Raw genomic sequence first — 19,450 nt, 5'->3', positions numbered from 1 at the left:
TCCAGGTTTCAAGGTCAGTGGACATGAACCTGAAGAAAGGGCAAGCCAAACTATTAACTTTCACGAGGCTTGAACAAATTTGTGTATCTACAATAGTAGTAATATGCATTAAGGATCCACTCAACTGTGATTCTTCCCTTCAAACGCCACCGCTCCTTCATATTTGATAACAAAAATAACAGGAAGAGAGATTTTTCTTTTTAATGTAGTTTTAAAAATATTCACTTCAATACACAGTACCAGAACAGAAGAGAGGCCATGCATTTTTTTGAATTTTCTTATGACAAATTGTTGCTGCTCAAAAAGACACTGTATTTCCCCAAAAATAACACAAGAGGAAATTCCCCCAGATATTTTTCAGTAGTCCCATTTCTCTTTCTGCCTTTGCCTCTCAGAAAGGGGCTGAAATCACACCTAGTGAAGCTGACCTACTCTCCACACAAGAACAGCTTTCTTGGAGAACATACCAGTAAGAAGCCTGAGCAAAAGCAGCAGAGGTGCTGACATTTCACTTCTTATGCAGGTAATAGACGGTTAGCTTCTTGGGGGACACCCATGTCACCACTCCTTAAATGAGTTACAGAGGTATTTGGAGAAGAATCAGGACAATTTTCAGTGTCATCTGAAGTTGAGCAGATGGTCACAGATGTGCCAGCACCCTGAAGGCTAAAATAAGGACGCAGGGTCTTAGGTAAGGTGACTCCAATAAAAGAAAAGATGTGAGACCCATCAAGCATGTTGTAAAATGACAAATCTCCGTCTTCCTGGTCCAAGAAAACTCCTATCCTTTGATGATGCTGTCTCGGTGACAGTGACTCTGAGGCGATGGGAACCTTGAATTCTCCTTCCTTGTATGCTAACACCCAGAAACCCTTCTCTGGACTTTCTACAAAACACCCCTCTCTTGTTACTGAATTTAAACAAACACCCACAGCCCATTTAGTTTCAGGTACAGCTTCTGTCTCAATATTGACTTCTACCTCCCAGTAATATCTCCCTGTTTCAAAGGAATTCTGGCCCAGAACACTGAAGACATCTTCAGATTCATCTTGTCCTTGGTATACTGAGGCATCACCGTCCTGAGGAACATTTCCCGTTAAAGAAACTTGTTTTCTATTCTCAGATATGATGAGACTTTTATGAGCATTGTCTCCATCCAGAGTAACAGCAACTGCAGGTATAGGGGGGAAATAGGTCATTCCACAGTGAAGACCAATTGGCCTTAGGAAAAATGCAAATACAGGGAAAAGAGAATGAAGGAAAATAAGAGGGAGAGCCACAGAAGAGGAGGTAAGACAATTTATGGTTTGTTCTGTGTCCTTCCTCAGGAGATATGTGTATATATCATAGAAAGCCAAGGCTGGATGACCTTGAGTAACCATTTGTTCCAGATGGGTTGAAACTATCTAACTGAGACGGCTGTCTGCCTGGTTTGAAGAGCCCCAGAGTCAGGTATTTCAAGATGGGGTCCCTCTAGCTGCTCTCTAATGCTTGACATAATAAGAAAGCCCTGTCAGAGTCCAATCACAGTGTATCTACTTTCATTAAGCTTCTTTGGTATCATTTTCATTTGATATAATTTATTATGTAATTATTAAGTCACCTACTTCTCATGTATTTTTATTAGATTTCTAATGGTTGAAATTGTAGACTTTGTAGTCAGACAGTTATGAATTTTTATAATTAATTTATCTTTAGTAAGTGTGATCTTGAAGCTACTTTGCTTCTCTTGTCCTTAATTTACCTTCATAATAATATATGCAATTTTGATACTTCAGCATAGGACTGTTGTGAGAAATAAACAAGATAATGTGTAGAGAACTTACAACTATGTCTTGCCCATAATGAACACTTGGTAAATTCTTTAAGCTTCCAATAGTTATAGTAACACTAATACCAGCAGTAATAGCAGCAATAGTACTAATACCTGCAGTAATTAATTTGTTTCTTCTCAAATAAAATATCTTCAGCAGTTAGAATTTTTTCTCATAAGAATTTGTATGTGGGGATAGTAGAATGTACTTTAGTTTTTGGAGAATTAAATTGACTAGGAAATATTCGTGGATGCAGGGATATTCAGAGTAAACCAGCATGCACTAGAAACTGATAATCAACTGATAATTCTGGAAAGATTCTAAGATGGTTTTCCACTTACACTGAGATACAACAAGCTCCTCTGCTTCAGGCCAGTGTAACAGACTTCCTTCTGACCAAGTTGCTCTTACACTGTTATTCCCATGAATAAATCTACCATATCACTTAAGTCTCAGATTAAAAATCAGTTCCTCGGGGAAATTCCTTAAATATACCATTTTTTTTTCTCATGGAAATTTATTATTCCTTCATAAACTTCATCACAATTTGTACATGTACTTCTCCATGAAGTCAGAGATCAGATCTGCTTTATTTATTTGGCATTGAATAAATAGTTCTATAAATTAATCCTGGATGAATGAATGATATCAGAAAAATAAGAAATCTGTTCACAGTTCAGCATGAGATTGAGACTGAACTGAAAGTCATGAAATGAATAACCAACCAGGTTTTACTGGGAGTTTATATAAATGTAAGAGTTTCTCATTTGTGTAAAAGATTATGTGGGATAAAATAATAAAGTCGCTCACCTGCTTTGAATTGTTCCTTTCTCCAGTCTAAAAAGAAAAAAAAAATCATATGGGAAAATACATAAAGAACATGTCTTCTCAACCAGTGGGATGCTTAACCCTTATTCCTTTATTCTTTTGGACTCCCACATTCAAAATAAAATTTCTGGAATATACCACATCTCTGAAAAATGCTCTTGAAATGCCTCATGAAATTTTGGGGTACCTGAAGTCCCAAGACAACATGAGTTACTCACCAGCATACAATTTTGCTTTTCTCCAGTCTGAAATAAAACAAAAGAATTAGATTTTCCCATTCACAAGACCTTCACTCCAGAGTATTAAATTGCTGCAACCATGTGAAATTTGCGTGAAATCAACCACATGAAGTTTTATGATAGTGCTATATTTCTGTGTTCATCGCTTCAATGACAATTCTAGGGTATTTGCCTTCTTTGATCTCCTCTTTTATTTCTCATATTTCCCACATCCCACTAACATATTGTGATAAAATATGAGGTTCTGATTTTTTTGGGAGAGGAGAAGTGTACTGTAAAGCCTAAAATTTCATGTGCTGTCTGATGACTTTGAGCTTCAAAGGTCTCTAAATACCTGTAAGCACCCCTGCTCTCACCAGATATGCCTCCACCCAGTAGAAGAAACTCCACACTCAACTAATTTTCCTACCAGTTGAGCCAGCTGAACCCCACCTGGTCTTCAACCTAATGGCCTTCAGCTCCCTATCAGCCTGCAAAATCACTCAAAAAAAGCCAATCACATACTTCCATAGAAACCAGTAGCACCTCATCTTATGGTTACTAAAAAGCTTGCCTTCCTCAGCCCCTGCTGGTTCACTCTGTTCCCAAGTGCAACATGTGATCCTGCATGGCTTATGTTGTCCTCCTCCCCCAGGATGTGAGTATAGGTGATTAATAAACTGCTGTCAAGCTCATATGTCCAGTGGTGGGTGTCATGTGTCTAAATATCTTATTCTATTTAGGGTGGAGAAGCCCTCCCTCACTAACAAGGTGAACAGGAGATGATCAGAACAGAGGGACAGACAAGATGCTTGGTCCAACTATAACATTGATATTACTCACCTCGTTGATATAACTGCTTCCTTCTGTCTGAAATGGAACAACAACCTGTGAGATGCAAAGTACATAGCATGGAGGAAGGACTCTATTTCATCTATTACAACAAAGAAAAATGGAACACTTACCAAGCTCTTTTTTAAGAAGCTCTAAAAAGGAAAGAAAACAAGTCTAAGGTTTATTTTCTAGACTATATTACCTAGGCCCAGATCCTGAATGCACTTCCACATACCTAGATCAAAAAATTCACCCTGAGAATTACTACAACCATTTTTTCTAACTCCATGTTTATACCAATGAATTTTCTCTCTCCATTGGACTCTATTATATTTTTCTCATAAAGGCTCTTGACTCCATGTCTTACTGGAGGTTGTGAGGTTCTAACTAAATGCACTCATGTCTCTCTATTCCAACAGATTCCATCCATATGCTCAGCTAGAAGCCCATAAGTTCACAGATTCCACCTAGCCTGATTCACAGTTTTACCTTTGGCTTCACTTTCTTTCTCTTTTTCCTTCTGAACTTTCTGTACTCTTTTCTTCTCCTGTTGTTCTTTCCAGGCCAAAAACACAACAGCACCGAGGAAAATCCCAAGTAAGAGGAAAGTCACAGCAAATGCTCCCTTCCAAGGAGAGGTCCTAGGGAAGAAAGATTCTGATACAGAAACCCCCAAAACCTAATTAAGAACATTACCAAGCAATCCTATCCCATCCCAAATCCTAAATATCCCCTCCTCACAACTATCCTGTCCCCCAAATGAGCAACACTGACCTGGAATAGAAATGGTTTCCACCTGCTCTTGTCCAAAGAAGGGGTTCTTCATGGAACAAGACACTTCTGTCTTTGAACTGTCTCTCACAATGAGAGATGCCTCTATTTGAAACAACCCATCATCGTCTTGGTTCTCATCCTCAGAGAGAGATGGTATCTTCTCTCCTCTTGCATCTGTCCATTGTACCTCAGGTTGGGGAAACCACCCCTTGCCTGTGCATGTCAGCCTTATTCCTTTATCTTCTGGACCTACCATAAAAACACGAGGACCAGAACCCAGGCCTGGAGAGGAGAAAGTCATTTGAGACCTAGACACCTTTGATCCAGAGTCCTTAATTTTACACAATAACACCAATGTGGGGACATGGACAAAGCACCATCATTCTTGGTGGGAAGAGAGGGTAGGGTTTCTTTTCTTATCTCATGAAAAAATGGGTAATTGTGGCTAAATCTCAAGAAATTTGAAGCTGATACTAGGACTACTGATGCCTACCACATCTGCTCTACCCAGGGATATCTGCAATTGGCCATAGAAGGAAAAGAGCAGAGTAAATTTTACAAATGTTAAGTTCTTTCAGAAAAACACCAGGGGTGCCTGGGTGGCTCAGTGGGTTAAAGCCTCTGCCTTCGGCTCAGGTCATGATCCCGGGGTTTTGGGATTGAGCCCTTCATCCAGCTCTCTGCTCAGCAGGGAGCCTGCTTCCTCCTCTCTCTCTGCCTGCTTCTCTGCCTACTTGTGATCTCTGTCTGTCACATAAATAAGTAAAATCTGAAAAAAAAGAAAAAAAAAGAAAAACACCAATACTTCTATATCTATCCTATATCTATCTGTTTCACTTATTGAAGTCTTAAGGAAGGCTATCTTTGATTAAATTGATTCTTCCTGTAATGACTTCTTTAAACAATATCATTTTGTAATGTTTCCAAATTTTCTTTCTTCCCCTGAGTGGAGAATATCTAAAAGATGAAGGTTGCCTTATTCCATGAAGGAGTTGATTTATTTTTATTTTTTTAACTTTTCCACTCTCATTTATTTCTTTTCTCTCTACCACCTCTCCTCTTTAACTTTGTACATGGGCCCACTAGGAGATCCATATCACCAGCACATATTAAAACATTACATTACCAGAATGTTAGAAAAATCCATTGTCTCTTTGAGAATAATGGCTATCCTGGCTTCTAAGGCTATATATTATTTTATCCTTTTAAAATTTAATATTCATGGTATGGATCCTCTGACACCTAGCTCAGTCCTACTCTGATTCCTCAGATATAGGAAATATATTAGAAACCTCAGAGATCTTATCTTTTTTGGCTAAAAATAATGCAGCTAATAATTTTTACTACCAAATCCTGACCTGCCTGGGAAGGCCACACTTCTAAATAACAGAAAGCAATCTGAAAGACAATTTTCAGAATTGTTTGAGAGAGCTGCCAACTGTCCTGAACAAAGGAAATTAATAGAAGTGAGTAAAACTGGTCATAAACAAAACAGACTCAACTATAGAACACAAACTGATAGTTACCAGAGGTTGTGTGTGTTGGGGGGTGGGGTGGGGGGGTGAAATAGATGAAGATTACCATGATGCACACTGAATAATGTATAGAATTGTTGAGTCACAATATTGTATACCTGAAACTAATGTATGTTAACTACACTTGAATTAAAATAAAAAGCTTAATTAAAAAAAAGAAGTTAAGAGGAAATAGAAAACAGAAGACATCAGAGAGGAAAAAAAGAAACTGGTCATGAGCAAAATGCAACAGTCAAGGCCTAAGAAGAAAATACTAACAAAAATAGATCTTGTGTCTCCTGGAAGAATATAACCAATGAAGCTCTAAGCTGAAATAAACAAAAACTATACCTATGTTGAGAAAGAGGAACAGGACACCTGGGTGGCTCAGTCAGTGTCAGCCTTCAGCTCAGATCATAATCCCAGGGTCTGGGATCAAGTCCCACATTACACTCCTTGCTCAATGGCGATCTTGATTCTTCCTCTGCCTACTGCTGCCTGTGTTTGTGGTCTGTCTCTCTCTGACAAATGAATAAATAGTTCTTCAAAAAAAAAAAGAGAGAGAGAGAGAGAAAGGAGAACAGAAAGGGATGCCAATTCCTGAGCATAGAAGCAGCTGTACTAGGTAGGCAAAGTTTAACTAACAGAAGATAAGTGCAGATATATAATCAATCAAGTGCTTCTAAAGATTGGATTTATGTACATCAGCCAATGAACAGACATAGGAAAGGTACTGAAAAAAAATGACATGATGTACGTGAGGTTAGTTTTGGAACAGAAAAACTTTGACTTCCTACTTAGAAGATACTAGAGTGGTGGGTATTAAGGAGGGCACATATTGCATGGAGCACTGGGTATGGTGCATAAACAATGAATCTTGAAACACTGAAAAAATAAATTAAAAAAGGAGATACTAGAGTGGGATCACAGTACAAGGCTCAGAAGAGTTTGTCACTCTTTCCTTCAAGACCTAATGGATTTGGATTCTTATTAAAGTGATACATAAAGAAGATGGATAAAATAAGTCTACAGATATCTTGTTGGAAAAATAAAATAAAAAGTATTAATTTAAGATAGACCTAACACATGCAAAAATGAATAAAAACATTACAATTAAGAAATTTGGGCAGAGAATAAGGTTTAGAAATAGAAACACTATGATATTGTCATTATAAGTGCAAAGTATTTATAATTTGCCCTGGTGTTATGAGTTTATGGAAAATATGCATTTGTAAATTGGTACAGATTTTCTACATCATTTGCTAATAGTATAGAAATAAGTGATATAATTAGGAACAAATATTTTAAGCGTTCTATAAACTCTAATACCAAAATAATACTCATATAGATTAAAAATATAAATGTAAAAAGCAAAGCAATAGAACAGAGATAGGAATGAACTACAACCATATGCATTTAACCACATAGAAAAATCTCACAAAAACAAAAAACAAGCAAAATAAAAACAGACAAAAGAGTCCATCCACATATGTGAAATTCATAAACATATAAAAAGTAATCTGTGAGATTAGAAATCGTAATAGTGATTACTCCTGAGAAAATCATAACTGAAAAGGAAAAAAAATGGATTTTCCTGGATTCTAATTAAGCTCTGTTTCTTGATTTGAGTGCTGATTTCTCAGGTGTATTCACTTTGTGAATATTCATTATATGGCATTTAAAATCAGTAGTAAATTCTCTGTGTATGTTATATTTCAATATATTTTACAGAAAAGATATTAGAAGGAAGGAAGGTGAAATATTTTTTTTGATGTTGGTATAAAGGTGTACATCTAAGAGCACTAAAAAACTAAAAAGACATAGATAATGTTGACAGATCAGACTACGTAATACTTCTGAATTTCTATAATCATGATCATGATCATGAAATCATGATCACATGATTTCACTTATATGTAGAAACTAAAAATAAAACAAATGAACAAACAAACAAAACACCAAAAACAAATTCATAAATACAGGAAACAAACTGGCAGTTGCCAGAGGGGAAGGGAGTGTGGGATGGAAGAAATAAGTAAAGGAGATTAAGAGGTACAAACTTTCATTGGAAAGAAGATAGCAGAGGAATAGGAGGACCCTAGGCTCACCTCATCCCATGAACACAATTATATAACTATCAAATCACCCTAAATGTCCCCCAAATTGACCTGAAGATGTATGGAACAAACTCCATAACCAAAGGGAGAGAAGAGCCACATAGAAAAATGTAGGAGGTGGGAGATGTGGTTTAGGGGAGAAAGGGATTATGGGTGCTATGACGGGAAGGGAGCCATAGTTATGGAGAATGGCAAGAGAGAGGGAGGAGCACACAGGACAACACACAAGGAGAACATTTCTCCAAAGCCATCAACTTAGAAAACAAGAATGGCTGAATTTCATTAGTTCTTTCAATCCTATAAATTGAAAGTGACAGAATGGAGACACATTTAACATGCAGTTGGATGTCAAAAGAAAGCCCAAGTAGCAATATTTACGTGGGACAAACTAGACTTTAAAATAAAGACTATAACAAGAGATAAAGAAGAGCACTATATCATATTAAAAGGGAAAATCTGATCAGAAGGTCTAACAATTGTAAATATCTATGCACCCAAAATGGGAGCACTCAAATATATAAGACAATAACCAACATGAAGGAACTAATTGATAATAATATAATAATAGTAGGGGACAGATTATTTAAACAGAAAATCAACAAGGAAACAATGGCTTTGATCGATACACAGGTCCAGATGGACTTTACAGATATATTCAGAACATTTTATTCTAAAACAACAGAATAAACATTCTTTTTAAGTGCATATGGAACATTCTTCAGAATAGATCACATATAGATCACAGATCAGGCCTCAACGTGATTTTTCTGATCACAATGCTATGAAACATGAAGTAAATCACACACACACACACACACACACACACACACACACACACAAAGTCTGGAAAGACCACAAATCCATGGAGGTTAAACAACATGCTACTAGCCAATGAATGGGTCAACCAAGAAATCAAATCAAAGAATAAAAACACACATGGAAACAAATGAAAATGAAAACACAGTGGTTTAAAACCTGTGGGTTGCAGCAAAAGCTGTACTAAGAGGTAAGTGTATACCAATACTGGCCTACCTCGTGAAGCAAGAAAAATCTCAATAAATAACCTAACCATACACATTAAGGAACTAGATAAAAGAACAACAACTGAAGCCTAAAGTCAGTAAAAGGAGGGCAATAATGAAGATTAGAGCAGGGGCGCCTGGGTGGCTCAGTGGGGTAAGCGTCCAGCTCTTGATTTTGGCTCTGGTCATGATCTGAGGATCATGAGATCAAACCCTGCACTGGGAGTGGAGCCTGCTTCAGATCCTCTCTCCCCGTTCTCCATATCCTCACCAACACCTGTTGTTTCTTGTGTTGTTAATGTTAGCCCTCCTGACAGGTTTAAAATGGTATCTCATTGTGGTTTTATTTTATATATCCCCGATGTTGGGTGATGTTGAGCATCCTTCAATGTGTCTGTTGGCCCTCTGGATGTCTTCTTTGGAAAAGTGTCTTCTGCCCATTTCTTAACTGGATCTCTGTTTTTTGAGGGTTTAGTTTGATAAGTTCTTTGTAGATTTTGGATACTAACCATTTATCAGATGTCTTGTTTACATAGTTTCTTCTATGCTTTTTTTGAGCCCAGCTGGTATCCTTATAATTAAATTCTAGTTCAGACACCTTACTTATATCTGTATTAATTAAATCCCTGGTTGTGAGTTCTGTCACATGTTCTTTCTTTTGGGATGAAGTCCTCTCTCTCATCATTTTGTTCAGAAAAGAAAAGAAGAAAGAAAAAAGAACACCAACAACAAAAAACAAAAATCAAAGAGAAAGAAAACACACACACACACACACACACACACATGCCACCAACAACAAGAAAAACAAAAATAAAAAACAAGAAAACCAAATAAAAACAAAACTAGATCCTGGGTGTATTTTGGTCTACTTGCTAAAAGAATCTAGATCCCAAAATAAATAATAATAATAATAATAATAATAATGTAGAATACATTAAATTAGATAAATGTAAACTATATATATATATATTAAAATTTAAAAAATAAAAAATAAATTGGAAAATGTAAAAAAAATAAGTGAAAAAATAATTTCAAAGTAAAGAATGAAAGTGAAACAGAAATTAGATCTTATTTCCCCTAGAGCTGAAACTTTGTAGCAATCTGTGATCAATAAACTTGGTGTGACTAGTTATTTGTGCTGGTCTTCTGGGGGATGGACCAGCTGCGTTGATTCTCAGGATAACTTGTTTTAGTAGAAATGCGTTTCCAGGGTGGAAGAGGGTAGAGCTTGGTGTACACAGCTCCAGCCTCCAATTAGTGGTGCTATTTTGCCCCCTGAAGTCTTTCAGCACTGTTGAGCCTATGAAAATGGCTGTAACCTGCTCTCTGGCCTCAGAGCTGAAAGTTTGGACCCCTACTCTTCAGTGAACCTTCAGAGAAGAGCAATCAATCACCCTATTTGTGTCCTCAGTTTCCCTCTGAACCCTGGATTCACCCTGCCTGTGTTTGAGCCTTTTTATCTCAGGTGTGCCTCAGAGTTTGCAAACTCTAAATTTCAGAGACTGCCAGATGGGGACACATGTTGTTTCTCTAGGGGAGGTTTTCACTAGGCTTGCTGGCCTATCCCAGGAAAGCGGTCAGACAACAGCCTGGTGATTTGCAGTTCATAGCAGAAATCTGGCACCAGGACCTGCTACTCTCCACTGGATTCCCAGATCCTATGCCTGGGAACAGCACAGCATCTTGATCTTGGTGCCATCCATTCTTCCTGTGACCCAGGGAATCCTCAGACCATACTGTCCCTCCTGGGATTCTGCCCCTCTTCACCACGTGGGCACCTGTAAGCCAGTCAAGGCCCCCATGATAGCAGACCAAATTATGGAAGAAGCCCAAGTATCCATCAACTGATAAGTGGATAAAGAAGTAGTATATATATAATGGAATATAATTCAGCCATAAAAAATAAAACAATGAAATCTTGCCACTTGCAATGACATGGGTGGACCTAGAGAGTATACTGCTAAGCAAAATAAGTCAGAGAAAGAAAAATACCATATGATTTTACTCACATGTGGAATTTAAGAAACAAAACAAAGGAGCAAAGTAGGAAAAAAAGGAGAGAGAGAGAAAGAAATAGTCTTTTAATTATGGAGAACAACCTGATGGTTACCAGAGGGGATAGGGGTAGGGAATGGCTAAGTGTATGTGTATACGGTATATATGGCATATATATATACGTATATATATATATACATATATATATATATTTGTGTATATGGAGCAGAAAATTACTTGACATTTTAATGTGTTGTTAACTGTGCTGAATTAACTATTGCTTGAGTTTTCCTCTAAACTTTCCCCTCTCTGATTCTGATTGTAATATTTCAGCTTCAGAAATATATGGCTTAAAGTAGGACTGCATGAATAAGACTCTTTAGCTACATTGTTGAGTACACAAATTAGTGAGAGCAATTGTGTAATATAGGTGGGAAAAAGAATGTCAATGAAGGAAACCTTGATAGAGTGATTGGGACGTTTCCCAAAACCTAACAAAGAGAGATCTTTAGGTGCTTCTTATAGTGTTGCATCAAGAGTCTTTAATAGGATCACTTGAATGGCTCAGTCAGTTAAGCATAAGATTCTTGATTTCAGCTTAGGTCGTGGTCTCAGTTCATGAGATCAAGCTCCATGAGGAGTTCTGCATGGAGCTCTGTCCTCAGCAGAGAGTCTGCTTGAGATTCTCTTTTTCCCTCTGCCCTCTCTTTCTAAGTAAATAAATAAAATCTTTTTAAAAATTCTTTAATAATATCTGTGACTTAATCACTGGAGTCAAGGGGAGAGATGTAACGAAACCTGAGATGATGAGTATCCTAGCACTAACAAGGCAGGGCCCAAGACTGGAACTCTCCTCTGAATGCTTTGGGCCACACAGGACCTTTGTGTAATTACTACTCGAGGGAAAGAGGGACAGAAGCTCCAGTAAGAACTAAGACAAAACTTTATACTAGCATGATTGGCTGAGGGCTCGAAGTTTCAATATTGTTTTTAAACGAGTTAATGTAAACATCTTAAAGATTAATTTAGGAACAGAGATTAAGGTCTGCTATATAAATATATGTTATTATAATTACAAATTATATTATGTATTTTATTTTATTATCATATATAATTATTGATATCTTTATATAAATATATAAAAAAGAGATAAAGAACATAGAACAATCCGGTATTAATAGTTACTTTGGAGGAGAAAAAGGAACATTGAAGGGAAAGGAAGGATTATCAATTTGTATTTTATATTGTTCTGAATTATTTGAGTTTGATACAATAAATTATAATTTTATTATAATTAAAAATGAAACAGCACTGATGACGATAAAATTTACAGTGGTCAATTCAATATCCTGTGGACCAATCTCAGTCCATCTCAGCTTTTCACACTAAGCCCTCTCTTCAGGATTTTTATTCCTCAAAAGCTACTCCTGCTTCACTTAGTCACTGCACATTGATTAATTTCTGGCCTCAATCCTGTGATGACAAATTTAATTTTCTGCAATACCAGTCCACCCTGTCACAATCCCCACAGTTACTTCCTCCAAACTGTGCATTCAAGACTCAACCACTGACATTCCCAGCTGAACCTCTGTCCATCATAGCAGCCAACTGGGATTCTGGTCTCTGCCAGTAATGGTACATTTTGGTAGTCATGATGCCTTCCTTCAAAATGTGTGAAAATACACAAACCAGGGAAATAAATGATCTATTTGTATAGTAGATATTTATGGAAGTCATTAAATTTTAAAGTACAGCACAATATATGTATGAAAAGATTAAGAAAACTTCAGGTTAAATCCAGTGTCTAAGATGTTGACCAGCTCCAAGAATATCTGCCTTTTTGTCTGTGTTCTGTTCATCATCCCCCCGACCCACCAAAATCAAATGCAGAACACTTAGATTCCCGTAGAGTGATCTGTAGTCTCAGATAATTACTCACCGATCACCTTCAGCTCCAAAGTGGCTTCTTCATAGTCACTGCCTTTTTGAAAAAAACACTTGTATATTCCATTGTCTGAGATCCGGAGACCATAGATTCTCACAGCGACTCTTCCCTCGGTGATGTAATCTTTCACCAACTCTGCTCTCCCTTTGAAATCTACCATCTGTTCTCCCGCCTGCTCCATTCCATCCTTATACACATACACAGCCTCTGAGAACTGGGAGCGGAACCACCTCAGCTCCATGCTCTCCACATTCATGGCCGGGGACACACGGCAGGGCAGCACTGTGTCTGTACCCAGCATGGCAACAATTGGCTCTGATGGACCAATGACCAAGAATGAATCTGTGGAATAGAGCCACCGTGAAAAGAATATCAATGACCTGCCTGGGCATTTTGGAACACAGCATTATTACTGGCCTAGTAGAATCCCATAGATATTCTGCTATTCACATATCAGTTCTCTGCAGCAAACATTCAGACTGAAGATGGCAGTGAAAAAAAAGGGCATCTCTACCCAGTCAACAGGCTAATCTCTTATTAAACAAATGATTTTTAAGATTGCAATGGTGATAAATTCTATGAAGAAGGAGGGAAGAGCGCTGGGAAATCATGAAACCAGAGTTTTTAATTAGGTCTTGGCCATCAGAAAATGCATTTTTCATGAAGGAGAGGTCTGAATGAATTAGAAAAAATAATTAGTGAAATAATTCTACCTGATTCTTCTCTCTCATTCATATAATGATTTAATTGCCCTCATGTATGAGGAGATAAACCACTATATTGAAATAAAGGATTTAGAATTAACCCAGGTATATATTGAGTAGTGATGGAGTAATTTAATCCTTCTGTTCAGATAATAAAACAATCTAAGCATATAAAATAAAAAAAATATTGTTACCTGAGCCCCACATGGACACCTGGAGAAGTAGGATAGAGAAGAGGTCTCTTAGCTCAGAGAAGTCCAGGGAACCCACCATCTTTCTCAGAGCAGACAACAGTATGACACACAGTAAGGTCCTGAAAGTAGCTGAATTAAGGAAAAAAGTGGAATCCATAAGGTAAAAATAATCATGATAGCTAAGGCAGTTCACAGTGATTCTAAGAAATTACCTCCAGAAACTCTCAAACAACTGTAGTATGTCTCTCTGGGAACATCAGAGAAGACTTTAACACTCACAAAAAAGAACTTTTGTTTCCCTTCCCCAAGGAAACAGTCTTTGTCTTTTTTTTTTTTTAAAGATTATTTAATTTATTTGACAGAGAGAGAGATCACAAGCAGGCAGAGAGAGAGGGGGAAGCAGGCTCCCCACTGAGCAGAGAGCCCGATGTGGGGCTTGATCCCAGGACCCTGAGATCATGACCCGAGCCAAAGGCAGAGGCTTAACACACTGAGCCACCCAGGCGCCCCAACAGTCTTCATCTTAACAACCATGTTCTGCAGTGAAAAATCTGTCCACAATCTCTCTAATCTCTTTTCTAACTCAAGAACATTTTGTCCAGTGGACAAAGAGACACAGAAGAGGCAATGAGCAACCACAGAAAGAGATGGGTTTAGCACAAACATTAATTTGGCCTCAATGAATTCCACCCCCTCCCCACATTCCTATATGATGGAGGAGCATTTGTAACTTGGCCTGTCCTCTGACAACCCCTAGGATCCTTGCCCAAATGCTCTCAGTTCTCTCTCTCTTGCCCATCACCCACAAAATACAAAACTCACATTTTTTATGTTCTTACAGAGATGAAGGCATCTGGAAACTTCTCAGACTCATGGCCACAGGCACCAGGAATAAATACTCTCTGCCATTCCTCTCAGTTACCTGTTCTTGGCTGACCACAGGTCTCTCCTAGGAGAGTTTCTCCAAAATGCCAAGAAGATATTAGACTTTACAAATCATGGGGCCAGGTTTTTTTATGGGAGTTCAGACAACTGAGAAAAAGATGGCCCCTGCACGGAATCCCTCAGCGGTACACTTCCCTTTGGCCACCCTGACACACTCAAAACCGAAAGTAAAATAAGGTAAAAAAAACAAACTTTGACCTGTCACTTATAATAAGTCTATCTAATGAGTACATACTTACAAAGTATAGAGGAGTTCAAAAACAAGTGATTTCTTTCTTTCTGAGAAGTATATTGTCTAGGTTAGTAGCATAGATATTAGAACTTGATGACCTGATGAGGCTATTTATAGCTTATCATTTTGAATGAGTTATACAACCTCCATGTGCCTCAGTTTCCTCATGTGACAGTGTGTTCAATAATAGTATCTATCCTAAGTTTGGGGTGAAAGGTACATGAATGTATTTAAAGCACTTAGAAGAGTGTCAATAACTTATAATTTAAGTATAGCTTGTTAGCAATTTTTATTATATTATTATTATTAAAATATTATATGTTTTTATTTTAATGTCTTGCTCAGTCACCACAATATATCTGCTTTGATGATGAATTTTCATCTTCCTGTTGGACCCCTCATTCCATTAGGCAGGAAACTGAGAAGACCTGGGCACAGTCACACTCTCTGAATCTTCTTGCAGACAGAAATTTTCTCCACTGATATCTGGATTTTATCCATCTCAACCAGGATAAAAGAAAAATAGTATAAAATTCCCCAAATGATTCTCTGAGACTTTGATCTTCCTTCAATGCTATAAATAATGGAAGTGATAAGGATGAGATTTCTATCCCTTACCTACCTAACTCATTTTAGTTTTGAAGATCCTTCAAGTTCCATGAATTCTAGAATAATTGTTTCTTGCTTAGGATCACAGAAAGAAATTCTGAACTAGAGATTGGAAAAATTTTAAAAACTTGAATCTACATCTTTGAAATTCTATATCTAAGATTGAACATCTATATATGGTTTATAAGATACATAGCAAAAGAGGAAATAAATTATTACAAACCAGACATATTCTAACACAATTGTAGATATTGCACCATTATTTTAAAATAAAAACATTCAGGGAGAAATCATTCAAAGAAGCAAAAATATCTTTTCAAATAGATACATTCATTAACAACATGGACTTTCAAGTATTGCATGGTGCTAATAACATACAGCTGGATTTTAAAAGAGCAAAATCAGTTGGGAACTCAAAAAAAGAAATTTGTAGTCATAGTCAGAAGAGAACAAAGCTGTTATAGAACATATAAATGAAGTTATAGAAGTTTTAAATTATATAGACTGTGCTATACCAAATCTTTATGACTTTGTGAGATCCACTAATTTCTCTTTATTTTTTATTAATATAAATCCACTGCAGGCAGTTAAGATGGATTAGTAGAAATGACCCGGTGTGACACTTATGGAGTCCCTTTCTCCACTGCGCTGGGAGTTTCAGATCTTTCCCAGGTGTTCTTATATAAACAAACACCAGAATATCTGCTTATTTAAGTATTCTTTTTGAAACTTGTTCAAATATTTAATCTCAGTAGAGATTTGGATTTACATTTTCTAAGCAGTCAGGGTTTTGACATGCGTGTGAATGATACTTGAATTTAAGTTTATGAAATAAGTCACTGCCACAGGAAGACCACAGTCTCCCTTGAGGCACCTAATCTATTGGGAGAGGTTAGCAGAAAAAGAGAAACACAGATAAAGACAGCATATGGCTCTTCCATTCCTAGGTAGCTAACTTCAACAGACAACATGTACCAAACCTACCCTTTCCCTTACTCCAACTTAAATAACAGTGGCTACCCAAAGTGGAATAAACAGAACTTGGAATGTATCTCCAAACCTTCTCCCTGCTCCAAGCCCCTGTGTTCAAAACCTGCAACCTTCACTCTTTACATAAGATAAGTTTTGTGAGGCAGAAATTTCTGATTCTTTGTCCAGAAATTTCTTCCTTTTGTCCTTACATTTAGATGTTCATTTTATCACTTAGATTATTCTAATAATCTAAGGAATGTAAAGGCTATTTACTCAGGAATGTAAAGGCTATTTGCTGAGTAAATAGTAAATTTCTGAGTAAAGGCTATTTACTCAGGAATGTAAAGGCTATATTTGTAGTAATGAATCCAAAGTGACAGATGTGTGATGGAAGCTGATTATTCTTCTTTTGTACATAATGGGTTTTCTGGACTGTAGACACGTTGGGCTTTTTTTTTGTTTGTATGTAGTTCTAAAACTTCAAAAAATTTTATATATAAATGGCATTTTTTCTCCATTAATTTAACTCTTTCTGAAGTGTCCTTTTTCTGATTCTGGCCCCTAATCTGCTTCCCAGTTCAGAAAACCTGTTAAATGACTGTTGAAGCTCTGGATCTAGTATGCTTAATTAAACTTATTTTATCTCTTTGATTTAAAGTATCATATTCTGGAAGCACCCAGTAACCCCATTTTTCTAGCCCAATATATTTTTTCAAGTTTTAATTTACAGTCCACTTAGTTAACATACAGTGCAGTATGAGTTTCAGGTGTACAATTTTGTGATTCAACACTCTGATGCAACACCCAGTGCTCTAGACCAATATTTTGACCTGTAGAGGTGTCTACTCTGGTATCTAACCCTTCTAGTTGGTTATTATTTTAAGTTAGCTTTCCACTCCCAAGAATGTGAATTATTTCTTTAGTCCTGAATTTCCTACAAATGAATCCTTCTTATTGTGCTTCACATTTGCATTAAAAAAATCTTCATATTTATATTATTTACATTTTCATGTGAGAGAAATCTGATAATTTGAGATAAGCAAAATCAAAAAAATAGAAACACCATTTATATCACTCAGATATAAGTTCCCTATCATTTTTCTATGATTTTAAAGTTCAACCTCTTATATTTTTAAGCATATAAGACCATACTGTTTATGCTATTTTAAAACTGCTTTTTGAAGTCAATAATATCTTATAGAGCTCCTTTTCCTTCTCCCCTCACCTTTCTCCTTAAACACAAGAATGCTCTTATGATGTAATTCCCTTGAAATACTCTCCACAGATTAACTGATTTTCCTTAATTCTCTATTATTGGGAAAGATATCTATGCCAATTTTTCACATTTATTTTTCTAGCTCTGTTGGAATGCATGTTAATCTATTTACACTTTAGAATAGAATATACACACAAGCATATTCATAAAATTCAAAGTAAACAAGAGGCAAGTGGTAACTTTAACACTTACATTACTGTTTCAGTGTTCCACTCCCATTCCCAAATACTTCAGACCTAAACTATTAGGTGGATGTCAGAGCCCCAGTGAAACAAAAGGGCCTCAGTAGGGAGGGCTGCCAAGCATGGTGGGAGAGGGCTTGAGTGGGCCAGCAGGGCATGAGTGAGGTGGGGAGGTAGCCATGAAGAGAACTGCAGAAGAATATATTGTATTAGAGTTGAACAATGTCATATTATCCAGCAATGAAAATTTTAAAATTTACTGATAAATAGAATATGGTTGAATCTCAAAAAACATTTTGTTTATCCAAGGAAGCCAAACACAGAAGTGCACATACTGTATAATTTATTTTTTATTGTTTTTGAAGTTTCAGAATAGGCAAGATTAAGCTATTGTGATTTATGTCAGAATACTGTTTGTTTTTCCTGGAATGAATTGACTGAAAATGAAGAGGAGGGAAATTTTCAAGAGGCAGACAGACATGGTCCATATTTTGAGGGAGGTGGTGGTTATGTGAGTATAAACATTTGTAAACTTCATTGAAATGTACATTTCAAAACAATACATTCCATTGTATGCAAATCATATTTTCATAAATATGATTTCTAAAAAGTCAAATGTACCTCATTGTCTCTAGAGAATATTTATTTAAGATTTTAGTATCCCTTCAACCAGACTATTAGTGACTTATATGCTAATATTTATGCAATTGCTATTTGTGTCCTTAATTATCTGTAAACCTTGTGTGACATGCAAAAACATGTCTTGGACTTGGAAAAAATCTGAAGTGGAAAGAAATCCCTTTTGAGCACATTCTATGTCTGGGACTGTACTGTTGTGTTATTATTCCCATTTTACTTTTAGGAGCCCTAAGATTTTGGAAATACAGCCCTAATCTTCTCATAGCACAGAACCCTCCATTTCTGACCTCTTATTTTCTCCTGCACAGTTTCCAATGCCAGTTAGGGTGTGGTAGGAGAAATTTCTTGTATCTCTTGTTCTTGTTCTCTAAATGGTTTAACTTTGTAAGTTAAACATTGGGATGACCAACATCCTTGAATATCAGACAAAAAGCGGATTCTCCCTCTCTGAATTATGTGATTTCAGCCCTTTGCAGGTAGGAGGAGGAAGCTACACTGAGCAATTTTGACCAAAGTGTGCTTTGGTTCCTATCATTCCAGAGCTGAACCCAGCCCAAAGTCCCCCAAGATGACTTTTATTACCTCCACTTTCACAGTAACTGCAAGAGCTGCAGGCTGGTTGTAACTTTCTTACTG

General features: G+C 36.8%; 1 protein-coding gene across 1 annotated transcript; it reads right to left on the bottom strand.

Moving 5' to 3' along the window:
* Positions 1–515: 515 nt before the first annotated feature.
* LOC111152446 (butyrophilin subfamily 1 member A1-like) lies at positions 516–14,038 on the bottom strand. The gene is made up of 9 exons (XM_022510943.1): positions 13,960–14,038; positions 13,056–13,403; positions 4,469–4,750; positions 4,184–4,351; positions 3,826–3,846; positions 3,704–3,730; positions 2,861–2,887; positions 2,625–2,651; positions 516–1,171 (listed from the first exon to the last, which is right to left on the bottom strand). The coding sequence occupies exons 1-9, from the start codon at positions 14,036–14,038 to the stop codon at positions 516–518; spliced, it is 1,635 nt and encodes a 544-aa protein (XP_022366651.1).
* Between the last annotated feature and the right edge of the window lie 5,412 nt (positions 14,039–19,450).

This window comes from Enhydra lutris, unplaced genomic scaffold, assembly GCF_002288905.1.
Source record: "Enhydra lutris kenyoni isolate GAN:26980312 unplaced genomic scaffold, ASM228890v2 scaffoldscaffold28, whole genome shotgun sequence".
Classification (NCBI taxonomy): Eukaryota; Metazoa; Chordata; class Mammalia; order Carnivora; family Mustelidae; genus Enhydra; species Enhydra lutris.
The sequence above is the reverse complement of the archived record's forward strand: the minus strand, read 5'-3'. Positions and strand labels throughout refer to the sequence as shown.